Source organism: Aythya ferina (genome assembly GCF_964211825.1).
Source record: "Aythya ferina genome assembly, chromosome: Z".
Classification (NCBI taxonomy): domain Eukaryota; kingdom Metazoa; phylum Chordata; class Aves; order Anseriformes; family Anatidae; genus Aythya; species Aythya ferina.
In genome coordinates this window covers 1,974,209-2,001,976 of record NC_140299.1, presented here as the reverse complement: position 1 = coordinate 2,001,976, position 27,768 = coordinate 1,974,209, and the positions used below count along the sequence as shown (strand labels likewise).

At 46.2% G+C, this 27,768-nt stretch overlaps 1 protein-coding gene across 2 annotated transcripts in view; it reads right to left on the bottom strand.

The window, feature by feature from the left end:
• LOC311427556 (unconventional myosin-Vb-like) overlaps nt 1–27,768 on the bottom strand; it is a 69,231-nt gene that overhangs the window by 23,656 nt on the left and 17,807 nt on the right. For both annotated transcript variants that reach the window (XM_084504993.1, XM_084504992.1), the window contains exons 8-22: nt 27,337–27,444; nt 26,796–26,905; nt 25,289–25,554; nt 23,434–23,515; nt 21,850–21,990; nt 17,427–17,549; nt 16,133–16,216; nt 14,848–14,997; nt 14,391–14,488; nt 11,580–11,666; nt 6,653–6,764; nt 5,581–5,792; nt 3,643–3,799; nt 2,359–2,598; nt 55–294 (exon numbers count right to left, since the gene is read on the bottom strand). In XM_084504993.1, the coding sequence (XP_084361119.1) occupies nt 55–294; nt 2,359–2,598; nt 3,643–3,799; nt 5,581–5,792; nt 6,653–6,764; nt 11,580–11,666; nt 14,391–14,488; nt 14,848–14,997; nt 16,133–16,216; nt 17,427–17,549; nt 21,850–21,990; nt 23,434–23,515; nt 25,289–25,554; nt 26,796–26,905; nt 27,337–27,444 (2,210 nt within the window). The remainder of the gene's footprint in view (nt 1–54; nt 295–2,358; nt 2,599–3,642; nt 3,800–5,580; nt 5,793–6,652; nt 6,765–11,579; nt 11,667–14,390; nt 14,489–14,847; nt 14,998–16,132; nt 16,217–17,426; nt 17,550–21,849; nt 21,991–23,433; nt 23,516–25,288; nt 25,555–26,795; nt 26,906–27,336; nt 27,445–27,768) is intronic.

Sequence of the window (27,768 nt, the reverse complement as noted above, 5' to 3'; positions counted from 1 at the left end):
AAGCTTTCACCTGCAAGAGACCTACACGAGATAGGACATGATTAACACACGCACCTTTCTGAGCAGGTCTTTCTCCTTCATGTAGCTGTCTTCCACCACCTTCCTCTCGCCGTGGGCTTTTTCCAGCTCCAGCCGGAGGTGCTCCATCTCCTCCCGCAGGCTGACGAGCTGGTTGCCATCGCCCTGCTGGCTCTGCTGGTACTGCTCCAGCTCCTTCTTCAGCTTCTCCACCTCAGAGGAGTGGGCAGACGTGAGGGTAGAGAGCTGCTCGTTCAGAAGTTTGTATTCCTTGTTCTGCGGCCCAAAAAAGAAGAAAGTAACACCGTAAGCAAGATCCAGCCAAAAAAAATATAACCAGTCTTTTAAAGTTTTGTTTTTGAAAGGTTTCAGTAATTGTAAAGGACTGGGCTCAGGCCACTGTGTGGAAGGCTCGTGCCACGTGGAGGCGAAGTCAGAAGGCAAAACAGTTAAAAATTGCCCATTTGTGACTTTTTTTTCCCCTTTTCCCTCAAAAAAATAAAATAATAAAACTCGATAGACTAGAGAATTCCTGACATACATTTTTTTTTTAACTGGTCAGGCCAAGGAGTAAAGCAGCAAAGACAGATCTTGAGCTACCACTTCGTCCTCTTTCAAGGTGTTCATGGGGTTCAAATAAGCAAGAACACAAACTCAAGTGCAAAAAGCACTCTGCAACAGAGCCAAAGGCCCCCATTAGTCCCAGCACAACAGAGTTTTCCAAGAACTGTGCAGCCTGGTTAAGAAAAACAAATATGAAAGTAGAGAGTTTTATCTTCCAGGTCTACGTAGGGTCTTCTCCTCATCATCCATATGTGCTTCAGTCCCTGTCCCTCTCCTTAAGCAAAGGGGATTCAGCAAAAGCCCCTTGGCCCCTGGAAAACATCCCAATGTACCCCCTCTCGCTGGGATATTCTCTAGGAAAACAGATTTAATCCTTCCTCGTGTGTGCAACAGTCCCTCTCGTGATTTAGAAGCTGAATTAAACAGGCCCAGTGTGCGAGCAGCGGCTGATATATGATAATAGGTTTTAATGTTTGAGAAGAAGGATCTTCTCTTCTTCAGGGACGCACTGAGCACGGCGTATCTCTACCCATGCGTGAGCTAAAGAGGCAGAAATAGAAACGTTTTCTTCCACGGCTAGTCAGATAAAGGTGCAACTACAGCTCTGCGGGTTACCTGCGATGTATTTTCTTAAAAGCTAATGGCTATTTGAAAAGGTCGTGTTTATAGATCAGCAAAGACTGAAATAGGGGAAATTCAGGGAAAACATGCTACAACAAAACTCGCTGCTGCCAGGAAACAAAATCCAGCGCGCTGATGTTAAATCCTGCTGCAACAATGCTCATTAGCACCTCCAAAGCATCGCAGGGAAGCCTGTCATCCCTGAAACGAGGTTAAAATTAGCTCGCTGGACAGGCCGTCGGGAGTAATACTGAGCTTTCCTGCAGAAGTTACGCAGAAAGCATCAAAGTACCTCCTTCAAAACCATCTGCAGAGAGATTGAGGGAGATGGCGAAGAGCCCCAGCCTGTTATTTCTGCCTGCTTAAAAGCCCCCCGTGCCTTCTTCCCTTTCTGCTGCTTTCACAATTTCCCCCCCCCCAGGAAAACCAACCTTAACCAAAGATTAAAAGGTAATTAATTCCACCTATAAATGAAGCAGAGGCATATCAACGAGATTTCTGGTCCATAAGTGTATAGCAAACCCTCTGCCCAAGTTTTTTCCTCTTCTTAGCTACAGTTCTGCAAAGCCTAAGCAAGCAAGCAGGCATTTGAAAATTAAACCCTGCAGTTTAAATGTCAGACTACTGCGGCGCACACGCTGTGGCCAATTAATACAAGCAAGGAAAGCGGCCAGAATCCCCCAAGTGGCTTGACTCTGCAGTATCCGAGCCAACGCACAGTCATTTTTCATCTTCTTCATCGCAGGACCTCAACTGTCATACGGGGATGGGAGAGATTTAAGGCTGCAAGGAAACTGAGCGTGATGGGTGTGGGTTCCTGACACATCCTAATTGTCCGACGTGTTTCCAAGCTGCTGGCTGGGCTTTTCGAGTGATGGTTTTCCAAGTTTCCTGATTTTATCTTCCTTCTGGGCAGCTCACACAACCATTATCGCACAACTTGTGCTCTTCAGACACGAGGTGGAGACCCAAGATCTAAGAGGCATTCGTGGTGGCACCCTACCCTTACAAATATATGGCCAGGAGAAGGCCGCTACCACCACGTTGGCCTCCCCAGACCTTGTCACAAGACAAAATCCTTCCCAGAAATGGAAAAACGGAGAGGCACAAAGTGGAAGCAGGCCCACGCCAGCCCCAACGCGGCTCGGGACCTACCTGCTCGTCGATCTTCCTCTGAAGCTGGACCACTTTGTTCTCCATGCCAATGTTGAGCTTCTTCAGGTGCTGCGCCGAGCGGGCCTCGATCTTCAGCGCCTTCAGCTGCTGCCTGGCCTTCCTGCGCCGGTAATAACACTGCAGGACGATGGTGGCACCTCGGATCCGTCGGAAACGGGTGCGGGCCAGCCAGCCACGGGCGTATTTCTGGAGGATGGTGGCTTTGTGCTCTGCGAGGACCTTTAAAACACAAGCAAGGAGAAATCAGGGGAGAAGGGGCACCCGCAAGGTGGCAGCGGTCCTTGTTTGGCTGCCACGCGGCACCCAGCACTTCCCAAATTCCTTCAAAAGGATTTGTCCTCCAAGTAGGAGCATCCCGGTAGGTGCTAAAGGTGGTGGCTGGAGACAGGAGCTTTTATTTTGCATTTTATTTTATACCCAGGAAGGGATACTTCAATTTCTGTGACACTGAGTCTTAGGAGCCACCCTGCTTGAACGACTCAAGACCCTCTTGGCCTTGAAACAATCATAAATAATCATAAACAAGAGGGTAAATAGGATCCTGGTGGGTGACTAGGGGACATCTGTGTAACCCCATCACCTCCAGGACCAGGCTCTCCCCTCCTGGCTCATCTTGCCTCTGATTTCAAGCATCCCCGTGACCCCCCACTCAGACATAACAAGACTCGGTGACAATCAGCATAAAGCTGGATCTGGAAAGTGGGCAGAGGATTTCCCAAAGCTGTTCTCAGTTTCTGTATAGAGATGGGCTGTCACGGTAACACCAGCTGTCATTAAACTTCTACTGCTGTGCTTCCAGCTCCTGGCTAAACGCAGGAAGCTAATGGAGAGAAACAATTAAAGAGGGATTTCTATCAATAAACGACTTGTCACCTTCGATGACAGACCCCACCAGTCTTCCTGTCGTACTGGAAATGGCACCTGCAGCACGGCTCCGACACAACTTCTGCTTGACAGGGAAGTTTTTGCCGAGCATGGGTTGGACCGAATGACATTTCCAGCTTTCCACAACGCCTTCTGGCATTTGTGTGACTAACTTCATTTAGCTTCTCCTCGGAGGTGCCGCTGCCAAAATCGTTTTCTGCTTTCCCTGCTTTAAATGGCAATGCCATCAACGTGTGCGCTCCAGAAACACCTGAGGCGGTCGGCTTATTAAAACATCAAAACGTTCACTGCAAATGAATCGCTGTGCAGTGCCGTGGAGGTAAATATAAAGGATTTTCCTACTCGTTTCTAACGCAAAGACTGTCTGGGGAGCCCTACCTGGCGATAAATCCTCCTGACAAACATGCCCCGAGCAAAAGCCTGGATGGTGATGGTTGCCTTGCGGACCCTCTGGAAAGCTCGGCGGATGCGCAGCATTCGGTATTGCTTCTGCAAGGTGATGGCAGCTCTCGTCCTCCTCAGGTGCTCTGCAAGCCTGCAAAGCACGGGGAAAAGGTTAGCAATCAAAAATAAACTCCCTGTATTGTCACAACGAGTATTAAACCTTATGGTGAGGAAAACCTTTTGTCCCAAAGTAGCTTGGTAGTGTTCAGGAGAGACCACCCCAGCAGTAAGACTAAGAAAAGAGAAGCTGAGAGCATGTCTTCGTTAGGGTAATGGGAACTTGTATGCAATCAGACAACGTTCATGGCTCCTGGGTGCACCAGAACCAGAAATCACACACCTCTTTATTCCTCAACAGCGTTAAAAACAAACATTTTGCAGCTTTTCCCTGAGTTTAAACTCTCTGCATGAAATACTCGAGCCGATCAATGCCCAGGTTGGCTCCGCCACTTCCAGAACTATAAAACACGCCGGGTATCTACCAGCTCCAGGAAAAGTGCAGCAAATTGATCTGACATTTAAGCCGGTGTGCACTGGTTTGGCGACATTCAAGAGCAGAACCCCAAGCAATTCATACAGAGTAAATAATGAGGGATGTGGTCAGCTCAGCGACACGCTGCTCCCCTTCTCCGACTGAATTCGTGTTCAATTTGCTGTTACACAGCTTAATAAACGCCCATAAAACCTCCGTTTAATCCGATAATTAGCTTGTTTTGCCGAATTTATGATTCATTTACTGCTCTCAGCATGAAGGATTTTATAGGCATTTGAGCCACTTTTTGTGGCTCCCCTTTTTGCCAACCTTCCTCTTACTGCTTGGGACTCAATTGCTTTAACTTCAAAGTTAAGAGCTCTTTAACCAAGAGGTCCACAAGCCTTGAGAAGCACGTGGACTTTTAGGAGCTAGAAACATCTCTGCTCAGCTCTAAATAAAGGTCATCAAACTGCCCAGCTTTGCTCATTTGAGACCTTCTCATCCCCAGATTCTCCAGTCCCTTTCACAAGCACAAATAATAGAGCAAATTTAAATGGCACCTCTGATGTTCTTCCAAAATACAGAGTGACTTATAGGAAATCTTTAAGGTCTCTTCTAACCCAACCCATTCCCTGAATCCAATCTCCCTGTTCCTATCTGAAAAGTGCTGCTCTGGATGTGGGAGAAGAGCAGTGCTTGATGCGAACGAGGGGCACGGATGCCCAGTGACCCATGTGTTGGGATGCTAAAAAAGTGCTTGATTGCCTCCTCACACCCACCCCACGTTTGCTATCAGCACTACTCTCCAACACAGCATTATTTACGGAAACCCAGCACTAGGACGCCTGAAATTCCTGCACACAGAGAGTTAAACTTCCAGCTCTCTCATGCCCTACTGTAAATAGCCCCGTCGCCAGTGATTTGGAGTGATTTTTCTCATTACGAGGAATACAGTAAATCAATTCCGAGAACTCCCCTTGGGTACCAAGGAGGCACAAGCCTGGTCCCTGCAGAAGATGAGCGCATACCAATTAGCAAAGTGCTCGCTACCCAGTCCAAATGCCATTTGCCAGTGGTAGTTCCAGAAAAAAAAAAATATTAGTTCTGTGAAACACTCCCACCTAAATATCTCAGAGTGCTTTAGTCATCCAATTATAACCTAGCTGCCTCCGTTATTACCCTGGCCCAGCACCCAGAAATTAAATTAATACAGTTGGAGGCTGGGAATTTTGATCACTGGCCTTTAATAAGAGCAGAAGAGGTTGAGGCCAGGAGTGTGAATTTGGCACGGCAGCTTTCACCAGAGTGGTACCTCCGCATGCCACACGAGTGCCCAGAAATGTTTTCAAACCCCTCTTTTACCAGGGAAGGTCCCTGGAGGGCTTCCTAGGACTCACCTCCGTGCCAGGTGCCCGCGTGCGTAGCGCTGGATCGCTATTGCAGCCCGCCTCAGCCTTTGGTACTTGATCCTCTGCAGCCAGCCCCGCACCGTCTTCTGAATCATGATGGTGGCAGCTCGGAACTTATCCGCTCGCAGTTTCTCCAGATATGCCACCTGGCCTGCACGGAAAAAGATCTTGGTACGTCCAAACTGGAACTTGTCTGGATCCTTTTCAAAAGCATAAAGGAAACTAAATTTAATTAAGGCAAACATGATTCTTTTTCTTCTTTTTTTTTTTTAGTCTATCTTGCTCATTAGATACAGGTTACAAAATCTGGAGTCAAATTTATCAGCTAATTTCTCTTCTCAGCTGGGTAACAAACATAATATTAGACTCCAAACAATTTCAGCTTCCAAAAAAACCACTGAGAAATGAAGCACTAGGATTCAATCTTAACTTCCATAAATTTTGAATGCGTTTATTTACACAGCAAGGCAAGTGCAGGAGACTTCAAGAAAAGGTTTATTTTACAGAAAAAATTAGGGCTTAAATCTGCAAAATTCTGCACATGCTGCAAATGACTCCACAGCTGAGAAGCCAAGCGCCCGGCGCATAAGGCGAACAACCTCTGCAGAAAGAGGAACCTAAGCGAGTAAATTCCTCAAAATCCTATGAGGAAAGCAGGGGTGAAAAATTAAAACCTGCCAAAGGTCCTACGTGCATTTTGGGCCAACAGTCTGCACGTTTGCAATTTAAAATAATACACGTGAGTCTGAGTAGTAAGGTGTTGGTGAGACGTGACGATAACTTTTTTGGTTAAATATGTAAAGTGAAAAGGTTCCAATTGATAATTATTATTTTTTTCAACATATAAGTGGCTATTAGGAGTCTCCCATGCATCAAGATCAAGAAGTTATTGTGTGGCGAGCCACATACAGGAGGAGAGGTTGGGGGGATGAGATTTCTGGAGATGGGCAGTGGTTCACCTACAGTCATGGCAGACTCTGGACTCCCCCAGCCCAGAAATACCAAAGCCACAAGCTTCTGTGCTTTAAAAATTGCTGCTAAAGACTCAGTCCCAGCTCACCTTAATGAGGTCTTCCAGCAGGGTCTGACAGATCTGCTTCTTGTCATTCTTTGAGAGGTCTCTCTGCTTCATTAGAACACGATACCTATTGAAAAAGTCGTGATAGGTCCACCTGAAAGCAAGAGATAGGCAGGATTAATCTGTGCGACAGGCATCGTTTCCTACAAAATAAAGCATTTGGAGTCAGGGTTGAAACTCACACAACCCCGTGTAATTAGCAATGGAGAAAGAAAATTAATACAGTGAGTTATGGACCTCCAAATTAACACAGTGAGTTATGGACCCCTCAAACCCTGAGTTTTTAATTAAAACGCTAGGTGTTTCCAGCCCTGTCAAGTACACCCATGGTTATTTCCAAAAAAAAACACGCAAATGAACGTTGAAAGGAGATGGGAGAGAACTGCAGAGATCTTGATTTGTGCCCTCACTCAATGAAACCACTCGTGTGCCTGAACCTCACCCTCATGGCCGCAAAAACAGCATCACCAAAATGAGAAGAATACACAGAAACATCTCCTCCTCAGCCCAGCAGCCCTGGCTATGCATTTATTTGGGGGTTATTCCACCTAATTCTATTTTTTTTTTTCCACTTCACCAAAATAAAATATTCTAAGGATTGAGAAAAGGGGGGATACAACACATATTTCAAAACACATAGCCAGTAGTTTCACATTTGTCCAGAAAATTCAGCAGGGAAGGAAAACCAGACTGATAAAAACAATGAATTTCCTGCACAGGGACACTGCAAAAAAAGCCATTTTCAAAGAACATGGCAACAGCAAAAAGCTAGAGTCCTTCGCATCGTACCTAAAGCACAAGGTAAGAGACTGGAGTAAGAGGGGAGTTGTGATGAGCGTCAGAAAAATGAGGATTTCCCAACCTCAGAGTGCTCTGGGTAGCTCTGGCATAGCCAGATTTGGAGGTTTCACCCTATTCTGCATGGGCAAACCCCCAAATGAGGGCAAGTATTGAGTTTTCACTAGCCAGAGACCCATAACCCAAACTCAGACACCTGCAGAAATTCCTCAAAGCCAGTTCATAAATCACCATAGAGAGGATTTGTCTTCAGAGCTGCTCACTCTTGCTTCACGTGGTGATCAAAAGTGATTTTCCACTCCTTTCCATCTGTCACGTTGGCCCTGTAACTCACTTTTTAAGACTGCCTGGTAGCATCCTGCGGTGCCCTACCTCACCCCAGCCACACGTCCCAGAGGTTTGCTGCCACACGCCGTGCCTCCGTGGTGTAAAACTGCTTCTCTCTTGCTGCAGCGAGGCTGCTCCTGCCATCCCAACTGATTTAACAGGAGATGACAGTCCTGAGTTCCACATCATTTTAATTAGTGTCTACAGAATAGCAAGGGAAAAGCTCTTGTGCCGGGCTCAGGTGGTCCATCAGGAGCTGCACCACGGTATCTGCAGTCCCAGTTAATGAGCAGAGGAAAGCTGCAGAGGTTCACAGGAGCTGTTTTGGGCTCTCCCCGCAGAAAGAAACAATGAAAGCACTTAGGTTCGATGCAACGTGGCTGGTTAAACCATTTCTGCTTCAAAGCAGCATAAAATCACCTTACAACTACGTGCTTCAAGGAAAACGAACGTGATCCCCCAATGTTACGAGAGGTTTCTCTTGTGCAGAAGTATTGAAACTTGCTGCTTTGGGTGATGTGGACTTTCTCCATGGTCTTCTGTACATATTTTTACATGTTGATTATTTTTTCCCTCCTCTTTTTTAAAAGGAATGGAAGGACACAGGAAAATAGCTTAAACTTGAGAAAAAAACAACTCTTTGGGGCTCGAGCAGCGAGGAGGCTGTTTGGTTTAGCCAGGAGCTGGAGCCTTGGTCAACAAGCCCAGCAACGTCTTGGAATTAAACAGATGAAATAAAGCATAATGCAAGCCACAAATTAAATCCTGTATCCATTGGCTTGAAGAATGAGACTTGGAGGCTTTACGGTGAATTTCAAGGGGGTGCAAAGCGAATGGGCTGTTCCTGGGAGCAGAGGGGCTGAAGGGGTCAATAGGGGAAGCAGCACAGGAGGTGGCCGATATCTCAATTTCTGTAGGAACTGAAGAGTGTTTGGGGGCACGGGGGTGGAATATTTGAGGCAAGACTGGACTCAAAATTATTTTGGAAACCGATGCAGGGACAAAATTTCTCTTGCCTTGTTTACTGCAGCGGAACAGATTTGCCTTTCAATTAGCTCTAAAGCATGCAGGCTGGCATTGCTTGAAATTATCTGGAAGGTATTCAAAGAGCAGAACGAGGAAGAAAAACACTATAGATATTACCTTTGTTGGGACTGGGGGGAGTGTGCAAACAGAACTGCTGGTGGCCAAAGTCATTTACAGGATTTGTTTCCCTGAAAAGACTATAAAGTGGCTAAAGGCACATTGTAAAAAAAAAAATGATTTTGTGTACAAGGACGCCCGTGAAACATTCCAATTATGGCTGTTTAATGTTTGCAGAGTTTAGCAGCTGTGATTTCCTACCGAGCTCTTACAAAGACGCAGCATCTGACAGGCAGCTCCAGCGACCAAAGGAAGCGGCCAAGCGCCAGGAATCCTTGAGCAATCAAGATCCTACCTAACGAGTACGATACTGGCATCTCCGAGAGGCTGCGATGATTCAATGTTATTCAAAGCAACTCTTTTTCCTGTAGCACTGACGAGAAACCAGCAGGAAGATTGAGAGTTCTGCTAATAAGCAAGTGAAAAACACGTTTAAAGGAGTATTTTGCTCTTCATGGAGATCTGCACCAATTCATTTTCGATAGACTGATCTTTATGTGGCTAGTTTTTCCTACAAAAAGAAGACAAATGGCTTATACTAGAGACATCTTCCATGCTTTGCCCCTGAAAGATGATGACAGATAGACTATCTACACATCCAAGACAGTCCATTCATCAGTGTCCTATCTCTGCATGCTAACAAATGCGTTTCTTAACTGCTGCGTACCATTTCAAGCCAAATAATACATTTGCAATTTACTTGCGATAGCTGCCGAATGCAGCGCACCGTGGAAATGAGAAAAGAAAGCCAGGCGAGCCCAAAGTGGAGAGCACGAGGCTTCGCCTCTCAGAGGAGCTTTGTCACATCTCATGCGGGTTGAGGAAGGCTAAAAACTGTATTAAAATATTGTTGGGTTTGTTTTTCATCAAAGGAACTGGGTAAAAGATGACTGAAGCCTCAAAATATTCAGCTCTTCAACCCATAAATAACAGTGATGGAGAAGTAGGAAGTAATTAAAGGAGGTGGCTTTGTCCAGAGATCTCCAACCCAAAGCCCCATCGATCTCAGAAGTCACCCGTCACTTGGATGTAAATACTCCAAGACAAAAATTAGACGTTTTATCCCATTTCGCCAATAAAACTTCTTTAAAAAAAATATCTCTTGCTCTGAAAGTGATTTACAGACACCTGAGTGAAAGAAAATCTCACAACGGTTTCAAGTTTTGCAGGATTATTTTAAGGAATCTAAATGTATAGCCTTCACAGACAAACATTTCAACGTATAAACTCCTTGTTTGGGCTTTTCAAGGCCAGAATTTGATGAGCAAGCAATTACCAGAGCCCAAAGTGAACATTTTATGTAGCGTAGAGCTGTTTCCGTGTACGATTATGTTGCGGAAACAGGGAAACAAAGAAAAATCTTTCCTTGAGGCATCCCAAACACTGATCTTGAGAAGGTCACGCCAAAAAGCTGAAATAGCTATTTACACCTTTTTTTTTTTTTTTTTTTTTCCCCCCCTGGAGAAAGAACAACAGCTGACAAGTTGCAGTGATGGAAGAGTTTTGTACTCGTAGTGTCCTGGGAAAAAAAAAAAGACCCCATAGCCAAAATCATACAAGCGGACCCAAAAGCACACAAACAGCTCGCACTGGAGGTCCCTTTTGAATTTTTCTTCACAGTGGTCAAGTATTTGTCATAAATAGACCTTGGCTGGTCTCCAGGTGCTGCTGTATTCTCCTTTCCCCCTTTCCAGTTACTAACCACACGTCGAGTTTAGCGCTATAGGGTCTGAGCTACCCGGAGTTTCGTGGCAGAGATGGAGAAATGCTATCAGTCGTTGGGAAAATTAAACCTAAAGACATAAAACTGCCTTCGTGGCCTCTTCTAAAATAAGCCACAGCAGTCTTAGGGCTTTCACCGCAAGAGGACAGCCAGCCAGATTTGGCCCCACAGCTACTTTAACGAAGGATGGAATAAATAAATTAAAAAAAGAAACAGGAGCTCAGAGATCACATTATTTAGGATCATATAAATTAATAGCAACTTCCACAAACACCTGGAGGGTTTCAGGGCTCAAGAGACGATCCCCATTGCTGTGACACTGCGGGAGATGGGAGGCAATAGTCATGCTCCTTCCTAAATCTGGGGGTGGAAATTCTGGTGGCACTCACCATCACACTCAGCTCCTTGCCAGGCGTATTTATAACTCTTTTATTCCACACAAAAGGGCTGATGGCTCTGCTGACATTAACACAAAGCTGCTTGGCACTAAAGTGCTACTGATGCATTTTTAGAATTATTCACCCTTGCCGCTTTCAGGCATTATTTACAGTTTATGTTTTTCTGATTTATTAGGCCCTAAAAACCTCTCTCGAATTTCACATCACAACCAGCAAGAGCCACACTTCCCGTAACCTTTCTTTTTGAAGACGCAAGGCTTTCGAGCCCGATATACTTTGGACGTGCTGTGTGAAACCCTGCAATAATAATTGTCAACCCTTATTTTCTTTCTCTGCAACTCTAATCAATTTTATTTTTCACTTCTTTTTTTTTGGATGAAATGACTATGGTAGCAGATATCTGAAGCCAGAGAAAAATATAAATATTCCTGCAGACGTTTTCTGCTCCCTTTCCCTGGATAAATTCGCTGAGCAAAGCACTCCAACAGCCCAGCACCACGTCGAAATCCCAGCACGGTACCTGGAGGGGAAGCCCGCGGCGCTGATGCGGATGGTCTCCAGCACGCCGCAAGCTCTCAGCTGCTGCACTGCTCTCTTCGGGTCAAACCTGCAAAGATATGAAGGACAGAGATGAGCATGGTGAGAAGGCAATCCAAGCCATCAATCACAAAAACATAAATGTTGAAATACAGAAAAAATAGAGAAAATACTTTGCAATACGTCAAATTTTGAGCACACGGTGCACATTAGGAAATTCAGTCCTTTACAACCCATTGGTGCATTATGCCGGGAGAAAAAACTTACTATTACTTCAATCAGCTTGACACTAACTCTTTAGAGGACATGAATTAGTTTCCAATTTGTGGAAGAAAGCTCTGCTCTCGTCCTCGGTGTAGGGGCTGAAGAAAACCATGCATCTGTGGATAGCTTTTGCTATAAGGACGAGATATTTCCAGAAAGAAAGCCAATTCAACTCTAAAATAAATCGGATATATTAAATTCCAAATGAAAAACAAGTAGGTAACAGGTCCCATGGGTTTGGAGACTGTTAAGTTTTCCAAGAAGAGTGATTTTTATGTTCTAGACTTGGGGCTTTGGTAGGGGTCACCTGAAAATTCAAGATATTTCGGCCCTCAGAGCTGCACTGGGTCTCCAGAAGGAGGGTGAGGATCAGAAACGGGGTTGCTTCAGGATTTATCCAGGCAAGGACTGAAAACTTCAAAGGATGGAGGTTGCACAAGCAATTTTTTTTTGTCTGAACCTCCAATCTCAACCTCTTATTTCAATTTGTGGCCACTGCCTCCTGGCCTTCCACCACAAACCTGGCTGCTGTTAAATGCATTCTCTTCTCCAGGCTCAATTATCTCATTTTAGAAAAAAAAAAAAAAAAACATGTTCCCATGAGCTCAAAAATGTTGTGCTTTAGTAAGATAAGAAGGTCTCCATTTTTGCAGTGAATAATGAACATATAACATCAAGTGCTCTGCGAGCTACAAGATAGCTTCAATGCTAACTCAGTGCAGCGACGCTGATGCTTCATTTCTCTAATTCTTCCTGGCACCGTGTATTTTTCAGCACAAGTGCCTATGAAATGCAGAATCCTTCACAGCCATCCCAGTATTTGCCAGATTTTTCCAGGCGTGAGTTTTCCGTCCGAACAAATGGTTTTATTCCAGTCATGCGAAGGATGCAAACTCCTCAAGCTGGTGGCAGCGAGAGCAATGAAGAGTCAAGAAGCAAGAGTCAATAAAGCAATCCAGGATGGGTGAGGAGAAGAGCTCTGCCTTGAAGAAAAGCCCCAAGGATAAGATACCTGCACTACTGTGTTCTGGCTCATAAATGGGGAAGGAATGACCCAGAACATCCTCCACCATTTCCAGCACATCTTGGCTTCTGCAATGACGTTGGCTGCAGACAGTCCCCTGCATGCTCCTCCTGAACAACTCCTGTCTGTATTTTGGCTTGCCCTTCGTTCCCAAAATCCTGAGCTTTGACAATCCTGACACATTGCTCGGATACAAACAGCATTATCCTCCTGGTGCTTGCTAACCCGAAGGTGCTAGAAGCACAGCTACGTTCATTCAGACAATTTATTGCACCTTGACCACCAGGAGCTTGTGCATTTACAAAGGGATACTAACGATATGATCTTGAGCATCAGGTGAAAAAAACGAATTGGGAAGTTAAAGGCAAAAAAAAATGAAGAAGGATGGGCTGAAAGTTCAGCTGAGTAAGGAAATTGAGTGTTTGAAACAACCCATGGAAAGGTTAAGCCAGTTCTCCTTGCAGAGCCTCTATCAAGCTTGGAAAATATTTCCTTACCTCACCTAAAGAAAGTAACTGGAGTAAAATTGGAATCCCTGACAGCTAACGCAGTGCTCTCCGGACCTGTTAACTCATCATCTAACGAGTCTGTTAACCGCGAGCCAGTTCCTTACCATCTTCTAACCATTAATCCTGCTGCTTTTGCTGTTTGCAGGGGGAGAGGAGCCAAGCTGGGGAAGCTTCCTGGGGCCTGTCTGCACTCCAAAGTGGCTCCGTGCTCACTGGGAGCCTTCAGGCTGCATTGCATCAGCTGGAGGGAAATGCCTTCCTGGTTATGACTTAGCTATAACCCTGCTTTCTGAAATGTCAGCACCTGCAGTTTACGGCAGCGCCTTTACAAGGAGATATATGAGGTCCCCGCGTACCAACGGCCAGGCTTTGCTGCACTTACAGGGAACAAAATCGGGTACAAATCCATTATCTAAGAGGTCAAGCGGGGCTACCAGCCAGTTGCTCGCAGCATTCACGGCTTGCAATGCGCCTCTGAACTGCAGAGAAAGATCAAGAGCAGCTTTCTGCTTCAGCTATTCCCTCACCTGGAAATCTGCCTGAAGTTGATGCAAGTCATGTTTTTTTTTGCTTTGGCCACGTTTATTTTGGAAGCACCGAGACGTTTTTGCTCACTTTACAAACCAGTTTGCAAGCACACCGCTCGTCCCCGCATTTTTATTTCTTTTCCTGTTGTTTCCCGGTGTTTGCTCCTATTACTATTTAAATCAAAGCAATTTGAAGATGAAATTGCAAAGACCCTATGATTGCAAAGCGAGGATGTGCTGCAGCATACCCAGTATCTACAGAGCGTAAAAATGAATTCCTAGGATCTGTTTTAGCCTCCATTTCAGGGGCAGGAGGAACACCCAATGCTTGATGAAATCCAAGAGGAGAGATCCCAGCAAACCGCTGGGACCTTCCAGTTACAGAACCAAATTACGAAGGGAAAAGAGAGCCCAAAACACTCTCGTTGCTTCACAGCTGAGCACGTTTGCCCATCCGAAAGGCCACTCACTTGAACGGGAGCTTCTCGTCGTTCGGCTTGATGCAGCGCACGTAGTGCGGGGTGGTGGCGTTCAGGGTCTCCATGAGCAAGTGCAGCGAGTTGCGGAACTGAAAAAAAAAAAAAAACACGCACTTTTAGGAGGGATGAAGGCACCGCAGAAGCTTTTTCTCAAAGCAGAACCTCCCTATTCTTAATTTATGAGCACTGTGATACAAGTCCAGTGTATCCCAGAGCAGCCTCCTCTTTAATCAGTGTCTCAGCTCCTAGTCAAGATGTTTCAAGTCTGCTCTTCCAAGAAACTGCTAGAAAGTGTACAAAATAGGTCAGAGGTTGGACTCGATGATCTTGAGGTCTCTTCCAACCTAGAAAATTCTGTGATTCTGTGAAAATACGGCAGCCAAATGGATCCATCCTACAATATTGGTCACAGGAAAGTCTCTTCACTCGACCGGCCCGCTCACGTTACCTGGTGCCCCACCGTCTTCTTGTGCTCCTTATTGGCAGCTTTGATCACTGGTCTGGCCGAACGGACGTTGATTTTGGACGTCCCCTTCCCCACGGAGGTGGCGGACGCAGCATCCTTCTCGTCTTGGAACAAGTCTGCTACCATCTGGTACTGAAAGGCAAGACAAGGACTGAGCACCCGGGGCACTGCTCTTTGCTGAACAAACCCACCCGAGATGCATTGTTTGATGGGTTTTACCCATCTTAAAGCAGAAAGGGAAGGAAAAGCAATCAAGTGAAAGCAATTCTTGTATTCCAAGACTCAAAATACCTCCTCCATGCACAGCTGTGAGCATCATCCCTAGGGAAAAAGACATCGATCCAAAGCGAAAGGGACAGATCCTTCCTTCCCAACGGGCAGAGTCAAAAATGCTGGTGCCCATTCGTAATCACAGAGGACTGAAATATCTCCTAACAGCACGCCCACGTGCTTTCGATCAGTATTCACATCATTTTCCCTAATTCGAAGGACATCAACTCTCAACTGCTCTGGCTGACCAGCGCCAGCGAAACCAATTAGCTGCTGTATCAAAAGTCCTTTCTGCCCTCTTGTTGACTGCGCTAATTGCGTTCCTAATTAGCGGGATGCAGTTCCACCTTGGTGGGAGCTCCTCATCAGCGATGCGCTTGCTGGCAGGGAGGTGTTGAAGTCCTTGACAAGCGCAAGTGACTGCGCTCCCCCTTGCCTGCTCATCACGTTAGTGGGAATGCAAAGATAAATGCAGGGGGGAAAAAAAAATCAGTCAAACCCCCATCAGACACCACAGCAAGCTCAGCACTGGCTAAATGATTTATCACACAGCATTAATTATTCCCGCAGGTTACCTGGAGTTTCTAGGAAGCCCTAATAACGCACAGCTTTTACCCTGGGAAAGCTGTAAGCTTCCTGAGGAAAAAAAATCAAAGCTTTTGATTTGGGTATCGTTAAAGCCCAGTTTCAGCTTTAGAAGACTTGCATCTGCCCCCGTGGATGGGAAAAATGCACGTCTTGCCATCCTTGTATGAATTCATCGCTGAGAGCCAGGGCAAGCCGCTGACAACTCTCAATTTCCCATTCTCATTTCCCATTTCTCTTATCCCGACGAGAACCAACTCCTGCTTGAAATGCTCCTAAAAAACTCTTGTAGTGCAGGAGGGACAGCGAGCGTGGTCATCGATACGTGTAAAGCTGGTAATATTACTGATTGGGAAAAGCAGCAGCACCAAAAGCTTCAGCCAAGACCGCTGCCCCGACGGGCTGCACTTACCTGGCTGGCTTTCAGGATGTTGATCTGCTCCTCGTACACCGTGTCCCTGTTTTTCTCCAGAAATCCCTCGCACTGGTATTCCACCTAGCACGGGACAAAGGGAAAAAAAAAAAAAAAAGCCCAGAGGTCGCAATCTGCCCACCCAAAACCCGACAGCGCAGCGACAAGGCGCTCTGCCCACAGCCCACCTGAAAAACCCGAGGGCAGGGGAACGGACAGAACCTGAAGGTTGCTTTTTATTAAAGAAAATGGATCTGAATGACAACAAAATCCTCTGCACAAACACAGACTGCTTTAAGTCATCAAATTGCTCTGGATGCAGCTGCGCTTCCACTCAAGCCGGCGGTAGAAATGCAAGGATTATCAGTCCCTCAACAGGACGTTTCGTTTAAAAGGCTCCTTGCAAGTCAATCAATGAACCTGAAAAGATCTCCTAGCTGCGTTTCCCGTAGGTCTCTTGGTTTTCGGCTTGCAGAGGGTTGGGGGAACACAAAGGGTTTTGAGAAGGAAGAGGGAAACTTTTGTTTCCTTTTTAAAAAAATAACATTTTAAGTCAGCTGAAATAACTTATCACAAAGCTGACAGGCGACACCTGCAAAGAAATATTGGTTTTGAAGTGTATGTGTGCAAAATCACGTGTCTAAGGAAAGGAAAATAGGAGCCTTCGTCATGAAAAGTGCCCCTCGCATCCCCGGTGACAGAGAAGCTCCTGCAAGGGATTGCGGCACCTGCACATCGCGTGGCTCCTCTGGCACGTCCCCAGGCTGCTCTTTCATTTCCCTTTCAGACACGGGTGTGTTTGGATAACTCCCAGCTTCCAGGATTCTTCTTTGAGTGATTTAACATGCCTGGTTTTCAATATAGCTGGAGCCCGTGGATGAGACCCTAAAGCTTCAGCCCCTGGGATTTGGAGATGCACAAGGAGCATCTTCTCCTCCAAAGGGTGGGACCTGCCACATGGGCACCTCTTGCACTCCTCCCCACCACCTTTCCCCTCTGCTCCCAGCTCCAGCTCTTCAAAAATAACTCCCCCTGCCAATATAATTGCAGCGAAGCTGCCCTAACAGGAACTCATTTCACTGCAGCGTTGAGAAAGGGGATTTTCCTCTCCTGGAGAAAAACGCTTAGTGAGAGAGCTCAGAGGTTGAAGTCCTCCAAGCTGATCCAGATCAGCGGCGAGGTTACCAGCAACAGGGCATCCCTCTCACCAAAAAAAAAAGCATCTCGCTGCTTCTGTAATTTTCTTCTTTCCAGGCGTGCCCTTCACATCCTGCACCCCAGCACCAGCGCTTACCTTATCTGCAAAGTGCAAGACGATGAAGGAGATGTTGGACATGCGGGGCTTCTGGAAGTGCTGGCTGCCCCCGTGCCGGTCGTACAGCTTCTGCGCCCAGTTCTGGTCGGTGCCTTTGGGAACCTGAACGGGGATGGAAAAACCAAAATCTTTGACCCAAAAGCTACAGGGGGGCTTCATCCCATCCCTCCTGCCCCCCGCATCGCTGCAAGAGCAGTATTCACACGTATTTTTAATAAAAATAAGGTCCCACCATATTACTCATGTTAGAAAAAGCTGTCAGAAGAGAAGAGTCGGGCAACGTTTAAAATTGGATAGGACAAAGCTGATAAAACACAGAACAACTGCGCAGAGTCAGGAAAAGCTCTGATCATCCATCAGATCTTTATATGGACCTTTGTAAGAAAAATGACCAAGGAAATAGGAGCAGCAAGCAAGAAGGACAACTGGAGGCAGATGATGAATATTTCCTTATGCTTCTCTGAAGCCCAAACCTGCCAGAAGGGGACCCAGGAACAAGCTGTTCCTGCCCACTCCATCAGCGAGAAATGAGATCCCAGAACTATTTTCATACTTCCCAGTTGTAAACGTAGCCAATTGTTATGTATAGATCACATATAAATATTAAAAAACATTTATTTATGCAATTATGCGCGTTTTAGTGATGCAAGGTTGATGTGCATATTTAAACTACGCAGCTATATAAATGCAGATTTTTTATTTCTTTATCTTTAACATATTTATTTGCATTATAATTGATGCAAACACCCTCTCTGGAGTATTTATTAGGCTCTCTGGGACCGAGCCACGGGTGCAGTGCAGGGATATCGCAGCCACCTGAGCTGCCAGGCTCTGTGGAAAGCAGATTTACCTTGCTCCAGCTCTCTTCCAGGCCAGCCACTCTGCTGAGAAACCTGCTTATCTCAGAGACGAACTTCAAAAGCTTCCCTCCTGCCTCCTGGAAAGAGGGTTTCACCGCTTCCACGCCACTCCCTGCTCACCGTTGTGCAGCCTGGGTATTTTTAGCTGCCTGAGAAGCACCTGATAGGGGCCAAATCCTGGCCAGCATCACCTCCCGTCCTCATACACCATCCTCCGAGCTGCCTGGAGCTGGTGCAACCCACCCCAAACCTAGCCACTGAAGCCAGGGGCAGTGCCTAGGCTCGAACCTGACCCCTTATTTTCAGAGGCATCCCGTGGTTAAGAACCTACCCTGACCACGAGGCAGCTGAGGAGGTGTTTGGAGCTGCTTTGACTGCAAGGTGAGATTCCCACCACTACCACCTCCAGCAGGAGGACCAGATAAGCACTGGAGGTCCATTAAACAACATTTAAGTCCCACTCTTAAACCACAAATTCTTTAAATTTTTGTTTTTATCACTTCTACATATGTTAAATCCTGGAAAGAGCCTCCCTCTGTGCTCCGGAGCCACGTGTCTCTGCTCGTGGAGCAGAAATCCCCCCCGGATCAAACCGCCTGGTGGGGAAAGGCGACGTGCTGGTTTCTGATGTTCAAGAACCTAACGAGGCAAGACAAGGAAAACGCATTTGCTCAGATCCCCGAGTTCACAGCAGCACGGAAAGACAAGCAGGGCTGATAGCTGGTCCATTAGAAGCAGCCTTCATGCTTCTAACACTCGACAGAAGGACACGGGGAAGGTTAAAGATCATCTTTTGAGCAGAATTAGAAGACGCATTTGGGACGTCAACAGCATAATGCGATGGCAACGTGCCACAAAACACAAAAAGGGAGCTACAAGGGAGTTTGAGAACACGCAGGAGCTCACGGCTTTGGTTAGACACGTCCTCCTCTAGCAGCCTCAGGGTCACACCACAGCTCAGCAGAAAGAATTTCACCGAGATTCATCATAAATACCAGGATGCAGACATCAGGATTGACACGTCAACCTTCCCAACCAGCCTGCTCCTGATCAAACCCCTTTAAATGGGGTCATGCAGAATTTTTATCCTTGATTTTTTTCCATTCCCATCCCAACAGGATAGATAAAAGCAAGAAAGTAGGGGGACACCTTCCAGAGAAACCTGGCTACCCACAGCAACACCAAACAGCACTTGAATGATGCTTGGGAAGCGTGTGGAGGATGGATAGCACTCACAGCAAGGGGTTTCTTGCTCTTCTTAGCTTGAAAAGCAATAAACTTCATCCAGCTTTGATGCAGAGACCCTGCTGCATTTCTTAGAGAATTTTATATTTCCTCCAAGGATAAGTTAAGTCTCTTGAAAATGAGTCCAGACACAGCTCCTCCTCTCCAGGGCACTGAAGTCACTCTTCACATGATCCCTCCAACCTCAAAGCCTTCAAAGTCTTCCTGGGGAGTCCGCTGTCCTCTCCAAAGTCAGCACAGCGAGGACAACCAGGCACTAAAGCTGTCCCAGATATCCAGAGCAAGTCTTCTACATGCCTTCCTAACTCAAAAAAAGCAAAACCAAGAGCTCCTAAAAGCACCAGATCCAGGCAAGTGACTCTCCAGTGCATAAAATTGGCACAAGACTCTTTGAGGACTCCAAAGTTGCTTAACAGAGGAAAAAGGGTCACAATTTCATGGAGAAATAAGGCTTCCTGGGCAGACCATGGATATAACTGCCAGGGGAGGTTTAGGTTGGATATTAGGAAGAACTTCTTTACCGAAAGGGCTGTGAGGCATTGGGATGGGCTGCCCAGGGAAGTGGTGGAGTCACCATCCCTGGAGGTCTTTAAAAGACGTTTAGATGTAGAGCTTAGGGATATGGTTTAGTGGGGACTGTTAGTGTTAGGTCAGAGGTTGGACTGGGTGATCTTGGAGGTCTCTTCCAACCTAGACGATTCTGTGATAACTAGAGGTTGCACCAAATGATCTCCAGATGCCACCTCCAACACCAATAACTCTACAACAACTTCCAACTCATAAGACCACAACGTTGTCTCTAAAAAAAAAAAAAAAAAACAACAAAAAAAAACCCTAAACACTACATATATTAAAGCCCTCTGTTTTTACAGAGCCAGAGGGTTTTATCGGGTCCTTTCATGAGATAAGTTGAGTCCCTGTAACTCCAATTATGATTCGAGAGCCTTCTCTTTTCTTGCTGATTACCATTTCTATTGTTCCTGGGTCCCTTCTCCAGACGGTGACAAGTCTCTCATTACCCATCAAAGGTCTAGGACCTTTGTCAGCTGAACTTCTTCAGCACAGAGCCAGCCACCCCCTCTCTAACCTCCCATTAAAAATAAATACCCAAAAATCCATACAGCAAAGCAAGAACTCTAGCGACAAACCCTCCGCCTTTTGCGCTAATGCTTCATTATGTTACCAGGACTCCCCTCGATGCCATTTCGGTCCCGGAGTACATTTACAGGCTGCTGTACGTGCTTAACGAGGTGACTTGCAATTATCCTAATTGTAGCGCTGCCCCCGTCTCTCTGCAGGGCTGCGGCAGAAGCTGCCGGGCTCCTTCGCGACGGCACGGCGAGCCCACGGAAAGGTGAAGCGGTGCTGTGGGGGTGAAGGTTTCCATCTAGAAACCAGTGCTTTTGGTTGACAGCTTGTTGAAATTTTTATAAAGCTGGAGAAGGGTTGAGGGTTATTATAAAAGAGCCGATTAGAGGGCCCGTAATAAGTGCCTGTGACTAATTGCAGCATAACCCGGTGACAGGTAAATACCAAGATAATTGGAGTTTGATCTTGGGAGTGAGGAAGGGGGGGGTGTGGATGATGTGTTTCACATGTTTTTGGTCAAAAAGGCACATGTGAAAGAAGTGATAGGCAGATTTTACAGCAAAGTTGCCCGTGTTACTGCCATTGCATAGAAATTGCTGCAACACCACAAGCAACTTCAGAGAGCTGAAGAAGAAGCCTATGCAGCAGGACTCCTACAGGTCGTCCCAGGTCCCGTTTCTCTACCCCAAAGGAGCACAGAGGACATGCATTTTCCGTCTTCTGCAAAACAGACACATCGTCACCTTCAGCAAGTCGCTGTTAAGTGGCTGATGTCCCTCAAGGACACGTGGTTAACCAAACAGAAGACCCAGGTGCACTTTGCCCATGCACCAAGGGCCACAGAAACACAAATTCCAGAGTCTGAAGTCTAAATACCATTGCCTTTACCCAAATAGCTGTCACGAGAAAACTCGATTTTCCCTTGGGACAAGACAAACGTCGAGGCAAGGAGGAACTCCAGCTCCTGAACAACACTGAGGGAATAAAGAGTTGCAAGCAAAGGCTGTCCCTGGGCCAGGAGCATGAGCCCTGGCATCACACGGTGAGATCAGGCACCCAGGTTAACCAAATGGTGCTAAAGCAAAGCAAATGCCAGCAGCCTACCCAAGCCATGAACGCTTGAACACGTTCACACTTTGTAAAATACCATAGGTAAAGCCCTTCTTTAATAACATCTTATAAAAATAAAGAGGATTTGTCCTCTCTACCTTGCACTCTTCATCCAGTAGGTCCAAGATCCCAAGCTTTGCCTCTATGAGGTCTATGCAGGGCTGGTTATCGTAGAAGTCGATGAGAGTCCAAGGGATTCCCTCCTTCATGTACTCCTCTTGTTCCAGCTTGAACACGTGCTGAGGTTGGACAAACCACAGAGTTAGTGACTGTGACCCCAGCCCCTTCCCCCTTTGTCCATTTGTCCCCATCTGAGCAAAGCTTTCCTTCAGTGCTTTAACAACTCATGGAAACTAGCTTCTGGCAAGGAAAACCTAAGTATTACGCTAGGAAACCATGAGGCGGGAAGAAAAAAGCACTTTTTTCAGTTGAAAACTACTGAAACTCTCAGTACACTCAGGTGGAAGCCATATACGGGTATGGCATTGAAATACAAATGTTGGACTTCTCAAAATCCCTCTCTCCTGGTGCTCCACTGATGAAACCAGTGACCTGCAGCAGATTCACAAGCCAAGGCTGAGCACTTGTGCCCTGATGCGTGACCAGAGTTTCCCAAAATGTACCCATCGTCCTAGAGGAGATATCAGCATCGGTATCTGACCGTCTCAGGAACATTTCCACTGCAGATTATTTAAAAAAAATTCAAATCTTTGCCTGGCTTATATATCTCAGACCTCTGCACAAGCAGATAATTTGTCTGTGGCTATTTCTGAGATACTCTAAGCACATTTTAAAAAAAAAAAAAAAAATCAAACGCATTTTTTCTTCAAAGATAGCTTTTTAAAATCTCTTCAAACATATCATCTCTGAGTTTGAATTTATAAGCTTCAGAAGTGATCATTGGACATACTAAGAAAGATATGAATAGTGCAAATACAATCCCTAATTTACTTCTCATTTTTAGGAGCAGTGATCTGATGCATTAGATATCTCAAAAAATGTTCGTGTCTGTGCATATGATACAGGTCCAAAGCGCCAAACTACCCCCATAGCTGCTCAAACTTAACAAGTTTTGCCTCATAGCCTGAAAATAGCAGTAATTTTTTTCCCTGCTTACAGCAAAAGCAGACGACGACCCATTAATGGATTCATTTTCAGTGCAGATAGGTGCTCGTATCTAATAAAACAGAAGAATCTCAGGGGGTTTTGTGTCACGAGAAAAATGGGAAGTGTATCCGGTCCTAGAGTCTCAGAGTTTTAGTTGCAGTGGTTTAAGAGACACTTCATGGGACGGTTTCCACTGGAAATCCAACCTCGGCACAAGACCAAAAAAATTTAGCATGGGTGAGGACTGAAACTATGCAAAAATAAATAAATGAATAAGGGGGAAAAGCACAAACTTTCTATCTGTTCAAAAACCAGCGGAGCTCTGCAAAAGCCACTTACAAGTCTGCTACCAGTATCCATCTTATAAACCAACCAAGCATCGTTTTCGACTTGATCTGAATATTTAGTGCAATTCCTTAGAATAATCATTGCCCAGGAGATGGTATCGCAGGGACCGCACACATGCTGGCCATGAATTCTTGTCAGGCTGCAGATAAATGCCATTAAGTGGAAGCCAGCCGTGCCTTGATGAATTTTCTGCTAAGTTCTGTGGAAGGTTTCCAAGCCGACCTTACCGAGTTGAACTGCTGCTGGAGCTTCTCGTTGGCGTAGTTGATACAGAACTGTTCGAAGCTATTCACTTCAAAAGTTTCAAACCTGCAAAGCAATGAATAAATCAGCAGGAAGCACTGCTTCATCTAAAAATCTACTTTACTCTGCAACAGCATCATCTGTGTGACAGGGAAGGCCGGTTAGCCACCCGTCTCTCTTCACGTCGCTCGCATCCCAGATCTACATTTTAGTCCTCGTTCCCCAAAATATCGCCACAACTCAAGGGATTCAAGAGGTTTAAGGGTGTATCAGATATTTGGTACAATCATAGCCTCTTGCCCATCAGGCAGCAGCGCTGAAGGAGGTAAGAAATCTAACAGCATCTCTTGGGAAAAATAATATTAAATATCAAGTCCAAATATATTTCCTGCAAAAGCGACAGAGTGGCTGCTATTTTAAGGGAGCCAACACATTATTTTCTGTGTAATTCAATGGAGCACAGAAGATATTAAATTCATAATTATAGCCTCAGCGTTGCAGCCCTGGTAGCACAAACACTGGATACATGTGAGCAAAAGACCCCTCGAAGGCAGAACCGGAGCTTCCAGCTCCAGCTCCAACACGTTCTTCACAGGGCAGCTTGGGGGAGCTGGGCTTGCTGTTATAAAAGGGCATTTTTCAGCTACCACAGGGAATTATGTTATTTCTAAGGCGCAGTGGGGAGGAGAGAGAGGGGAGGTCTTTGAAAAATGCCTGTAGGGATTAACCTAAGGGAAAAAGTGGCAAAGCTCTCCGTGCTAAATGAATAAGCTGCTGCAGTGATTAATGTGCTGCGAAGTAATTGCTCAGGTAATAGGTGCTGTAAGAGCCAGAAAAAAAAGAAGTCTTAAAAGCACTGAATTAAGCCCTTTTTTCCCTCAAAAAATAAACGGTGGCTAGTACTTTCCAGGGCCAAGACCTGCTATCCCCACGAAGCAATTATCAAACAGTCATTGCCAGGTGTAACGTCCATAAAATGCATCAGCCCTTGGAGAAATGAAGTGCAAAAAAAGGGAGAAAGGAGCAGGGTTGTTTTTTTTTTTTAAGGACCTTTTTTTTTTTCTTTTTTTTTTTTCTTTCTTTTTTTTTTTTTTAATGTGGTATTTCATGCAGAGGAATTACAGTAACTCAACTGGTATTGCAGCCACAGAAGCTTTCTGTAGCTGGCCCAGAACCCCTTGGGCAGGATTTCGTTGGGAATTTCAGGTTTACCTGGGTCTGACAGACTGTACGAGGAGTCTGCAATTAGGTGATGTGGGGTTGAGAAAGCACAGCAACGGGTCAGGGAGCAGTTCCTGGAGTGGCTACAGCTCGTCCATCCCACCCCACCTCCAAAATAGGGGTAACCAAGCATCTCGGTATGTTAAGGGATCACAGTGGGTCACTACTGTCCCACTGCTCCCTTTTCATTGCTCCTCAAAGGGACAGAAAGGGGACAAGGTTGAAGAGGGAATAAACCCAGGAGGCCTCTTTCCTTGTGCACCCCACAACTGGAAAGTCCCCGTCTCCCCACAGTGACCCCAGCACAGGAGCCTGTCTGTCCCCACATCTTCACCTTCAGCCCAGCTCTTCTTTAGGCTTGAACATCATTGAATGGTGCAGGAGAGAAATCCTGAATGCTGAAGCAGGTCTAAACGCCCGCTTTTGGGGTCAGGGTTGCACAATCTAAAGCAGAAACAGGTGAAACTGCCAACTGCACTTCACGACTGTGCTTTTTTCCACCCCTTTCTATTATTCTTATCCCCTCCTGCAAGCCAAGGTCGAGGATGCTCTGCCAGAAGGGTGAAATACATCAAAGAGTGCTCATTTTGGGGCCTCGGAAGCGGAAAGCAGGCCTACCCGTAGATGTCGAGCACGCCGATGAAGGAGTGCTGCTTGACGGTGGTGTGCAGGGCCTTGTTGATGTGCTGCACGATCCAGCCGAAGAGCTGGGCGTAGATGTGCTTGGCCAGGGCGTTCCTGGCGTTGACCACCTGCTGCATGGACATGCTCTTCACGTAGGTCTCGGCCGTGGTGACCAGCTTGCGGTGGCAAAGCCAGTGCTGCATCTGGTCCTGCTCCACGCCCAGCAAGCCGCAGAAGTGGTTCAAGTGCTCGTCTTCGCTCTGCGGGCAAGCAGAAGGCAAGAGGAGCGGGGGCTGACTCTTCCAACCCAAGATTTGGAGAGGAGAGGCCACCCTCTGCCCACTGTACCACCCACACGCGCCTCCCAACCCAAAAACCATCCTTCAGCAAGCCCCCTGATAGGCCTTAGGCACACAATACCTCTTACGGATTAACTCAATTTTTGAATAACAAACCTGTAAAATTGGCATTACCAGAAGGCACCGTTTTACATGATCAATGAAATGAAAAGCAAACAATTTTCTCCAGTGCATTCTATTTTTTTCCCCCCAATAAAGCACGGCGGTGGGGAGGCTTTATTATGCTAAGGCGGCACTTTTGGACAAGGAGAAATCAATTTCCCTCTAACTCGGTGTAATAATATCTATCAAAAGAAAGGCAATTATCTCCCGTTAGATACTTGTTTGTACGGAAGGGTTTGAGAATGGGGAGCAAAATGCATTTTAAAATACCTCTGGGGTGGTTTTTTTGCTGCGATACATTTTGGACCCCGGATTCCAAGTCATAACAGGGTTCATTTAATACCACACAGTTCCATCTGAAGGCAATTAAACACCATGAACTCCATTACACAACTCAACCTCGTTGGAGCAGGCCAGTTTTACATATCCATACGACTAAATACCAGGCAAATTACCCCCAGCATCCCGCTAATTGCACGCCGCATTATCTCAAGGGTAATGCTAAAACGTGTGCAGAGCCCATTTAAATACTTTAATTAGGAACAAACGACCCAGTCTGGGATGCAATGATAATTGATAGGACAGTGCTCTCCGTATCATCTCTTTATTTATTTATTTTCAACCCTGAGCCAACACACAGAAAGGGAAAAATCCCTGCTAAGGCATCTTTAAACTTATTTATTCTTGCTAATTAACTGAAATACTTGGCAGCTTGTGCCACCCTCCCTTGAGTCCTGGATCCTGGTGGCTTTGCCAGTAGCAACGTGGTTGTAGGAAATTGATTTTTCCTTCCCAGTATGGCATGCACCAAGACTTTTAAGAAAGCCAAAAAGCGGATTTGGGACATACCGAGGCAAACAGCCTTTGTATTGCTTATGGGCAGGCTAAAGAGGAGAAATGAGGCACCATTTCCCAAGAAAAAACGGATCAGCCAGGAAATAATGCCAGGAGGAAAAGGACTGGTGACAAAAGGGCACAGCACACCCGGCACGGGCTGACGGACGAGCACACAAAGCTCCCCACTCCCACTGGTGACCTACCGACATGCTACAGGCCTCGCCGTCCCGCTCCGACTGAATTTCCAAATTTCCTAGGTGCAGGATGGCAGCGATTATCCTAAAAATGGCCATCTGGTGAGACTCCTTCACTCCTAGGGGAGCAATCGACAGCTGGTTTTCACGACAAAATGACACGAACTGCAATTTTCCGTTCATTTTGAAGCCCTCGTGGTGCTTTATTTCCTGCCTGGGCTACTGATTTTGTGTCCCAACAAACTCATCCTCACCCCATGGCTCCGAAACAACAGCTCAGATGCCAGAGGAGCCCCTCGCGTGCTGTTATTTCTTTACAGAAACGGTTGTATCAAAGCATTTCGGCCACTGTTGTGAACGTGCACAAAGCCAAAGATGCTGCTTGGCGTTAATTAACTGGAGGTGAGCCAGGCTGGGGCAGAGACAAGCCCCCAAATCTGACATTTTGGCAACACCTTCAGGAGTAGATCAAAAGAAAGATGGAGGAGATGGATTTTTTTCAGGCAAAATACCGAGACTGCTGCTGGGAAGCCTCCAAGCAGCCCCTTACCGAGCAGGGTGAAGGCGTGCCTGGTTTTCTCCAAGTCATCAGCATCGTCCACGCCGTCGATAGATGTGCTGCCTCCCTGAGAAGTGTAGAAAAAGTCTTCAGCACAGGCTAAAAGAGAAGAAATGAAAAAACCTCAGCGAGCAGCACTCGCCCACCGCAGCTGCTTTGCCTCATCCCCAGCCTGCTGGATCAAAGCTTTCATCTGACTTAGGAGCTGCCTACCTTTATCTCCTGCTTTTGATATATTTTTTAAATAGTTTTAAATATTTTTACCTACTCGTGACAGCTTCAAGTATTTTAGCACCTTCTCAGCATAATGCCTCGGACACAGGGGGCAAAGGGCATGGAGAGACGCCAGCAGAGTCAGCATCCGTGACCCCATCCAAGCATCTGTGCCCTACAAAGTTATTTCAGGGCAATATCAGGCTTGGA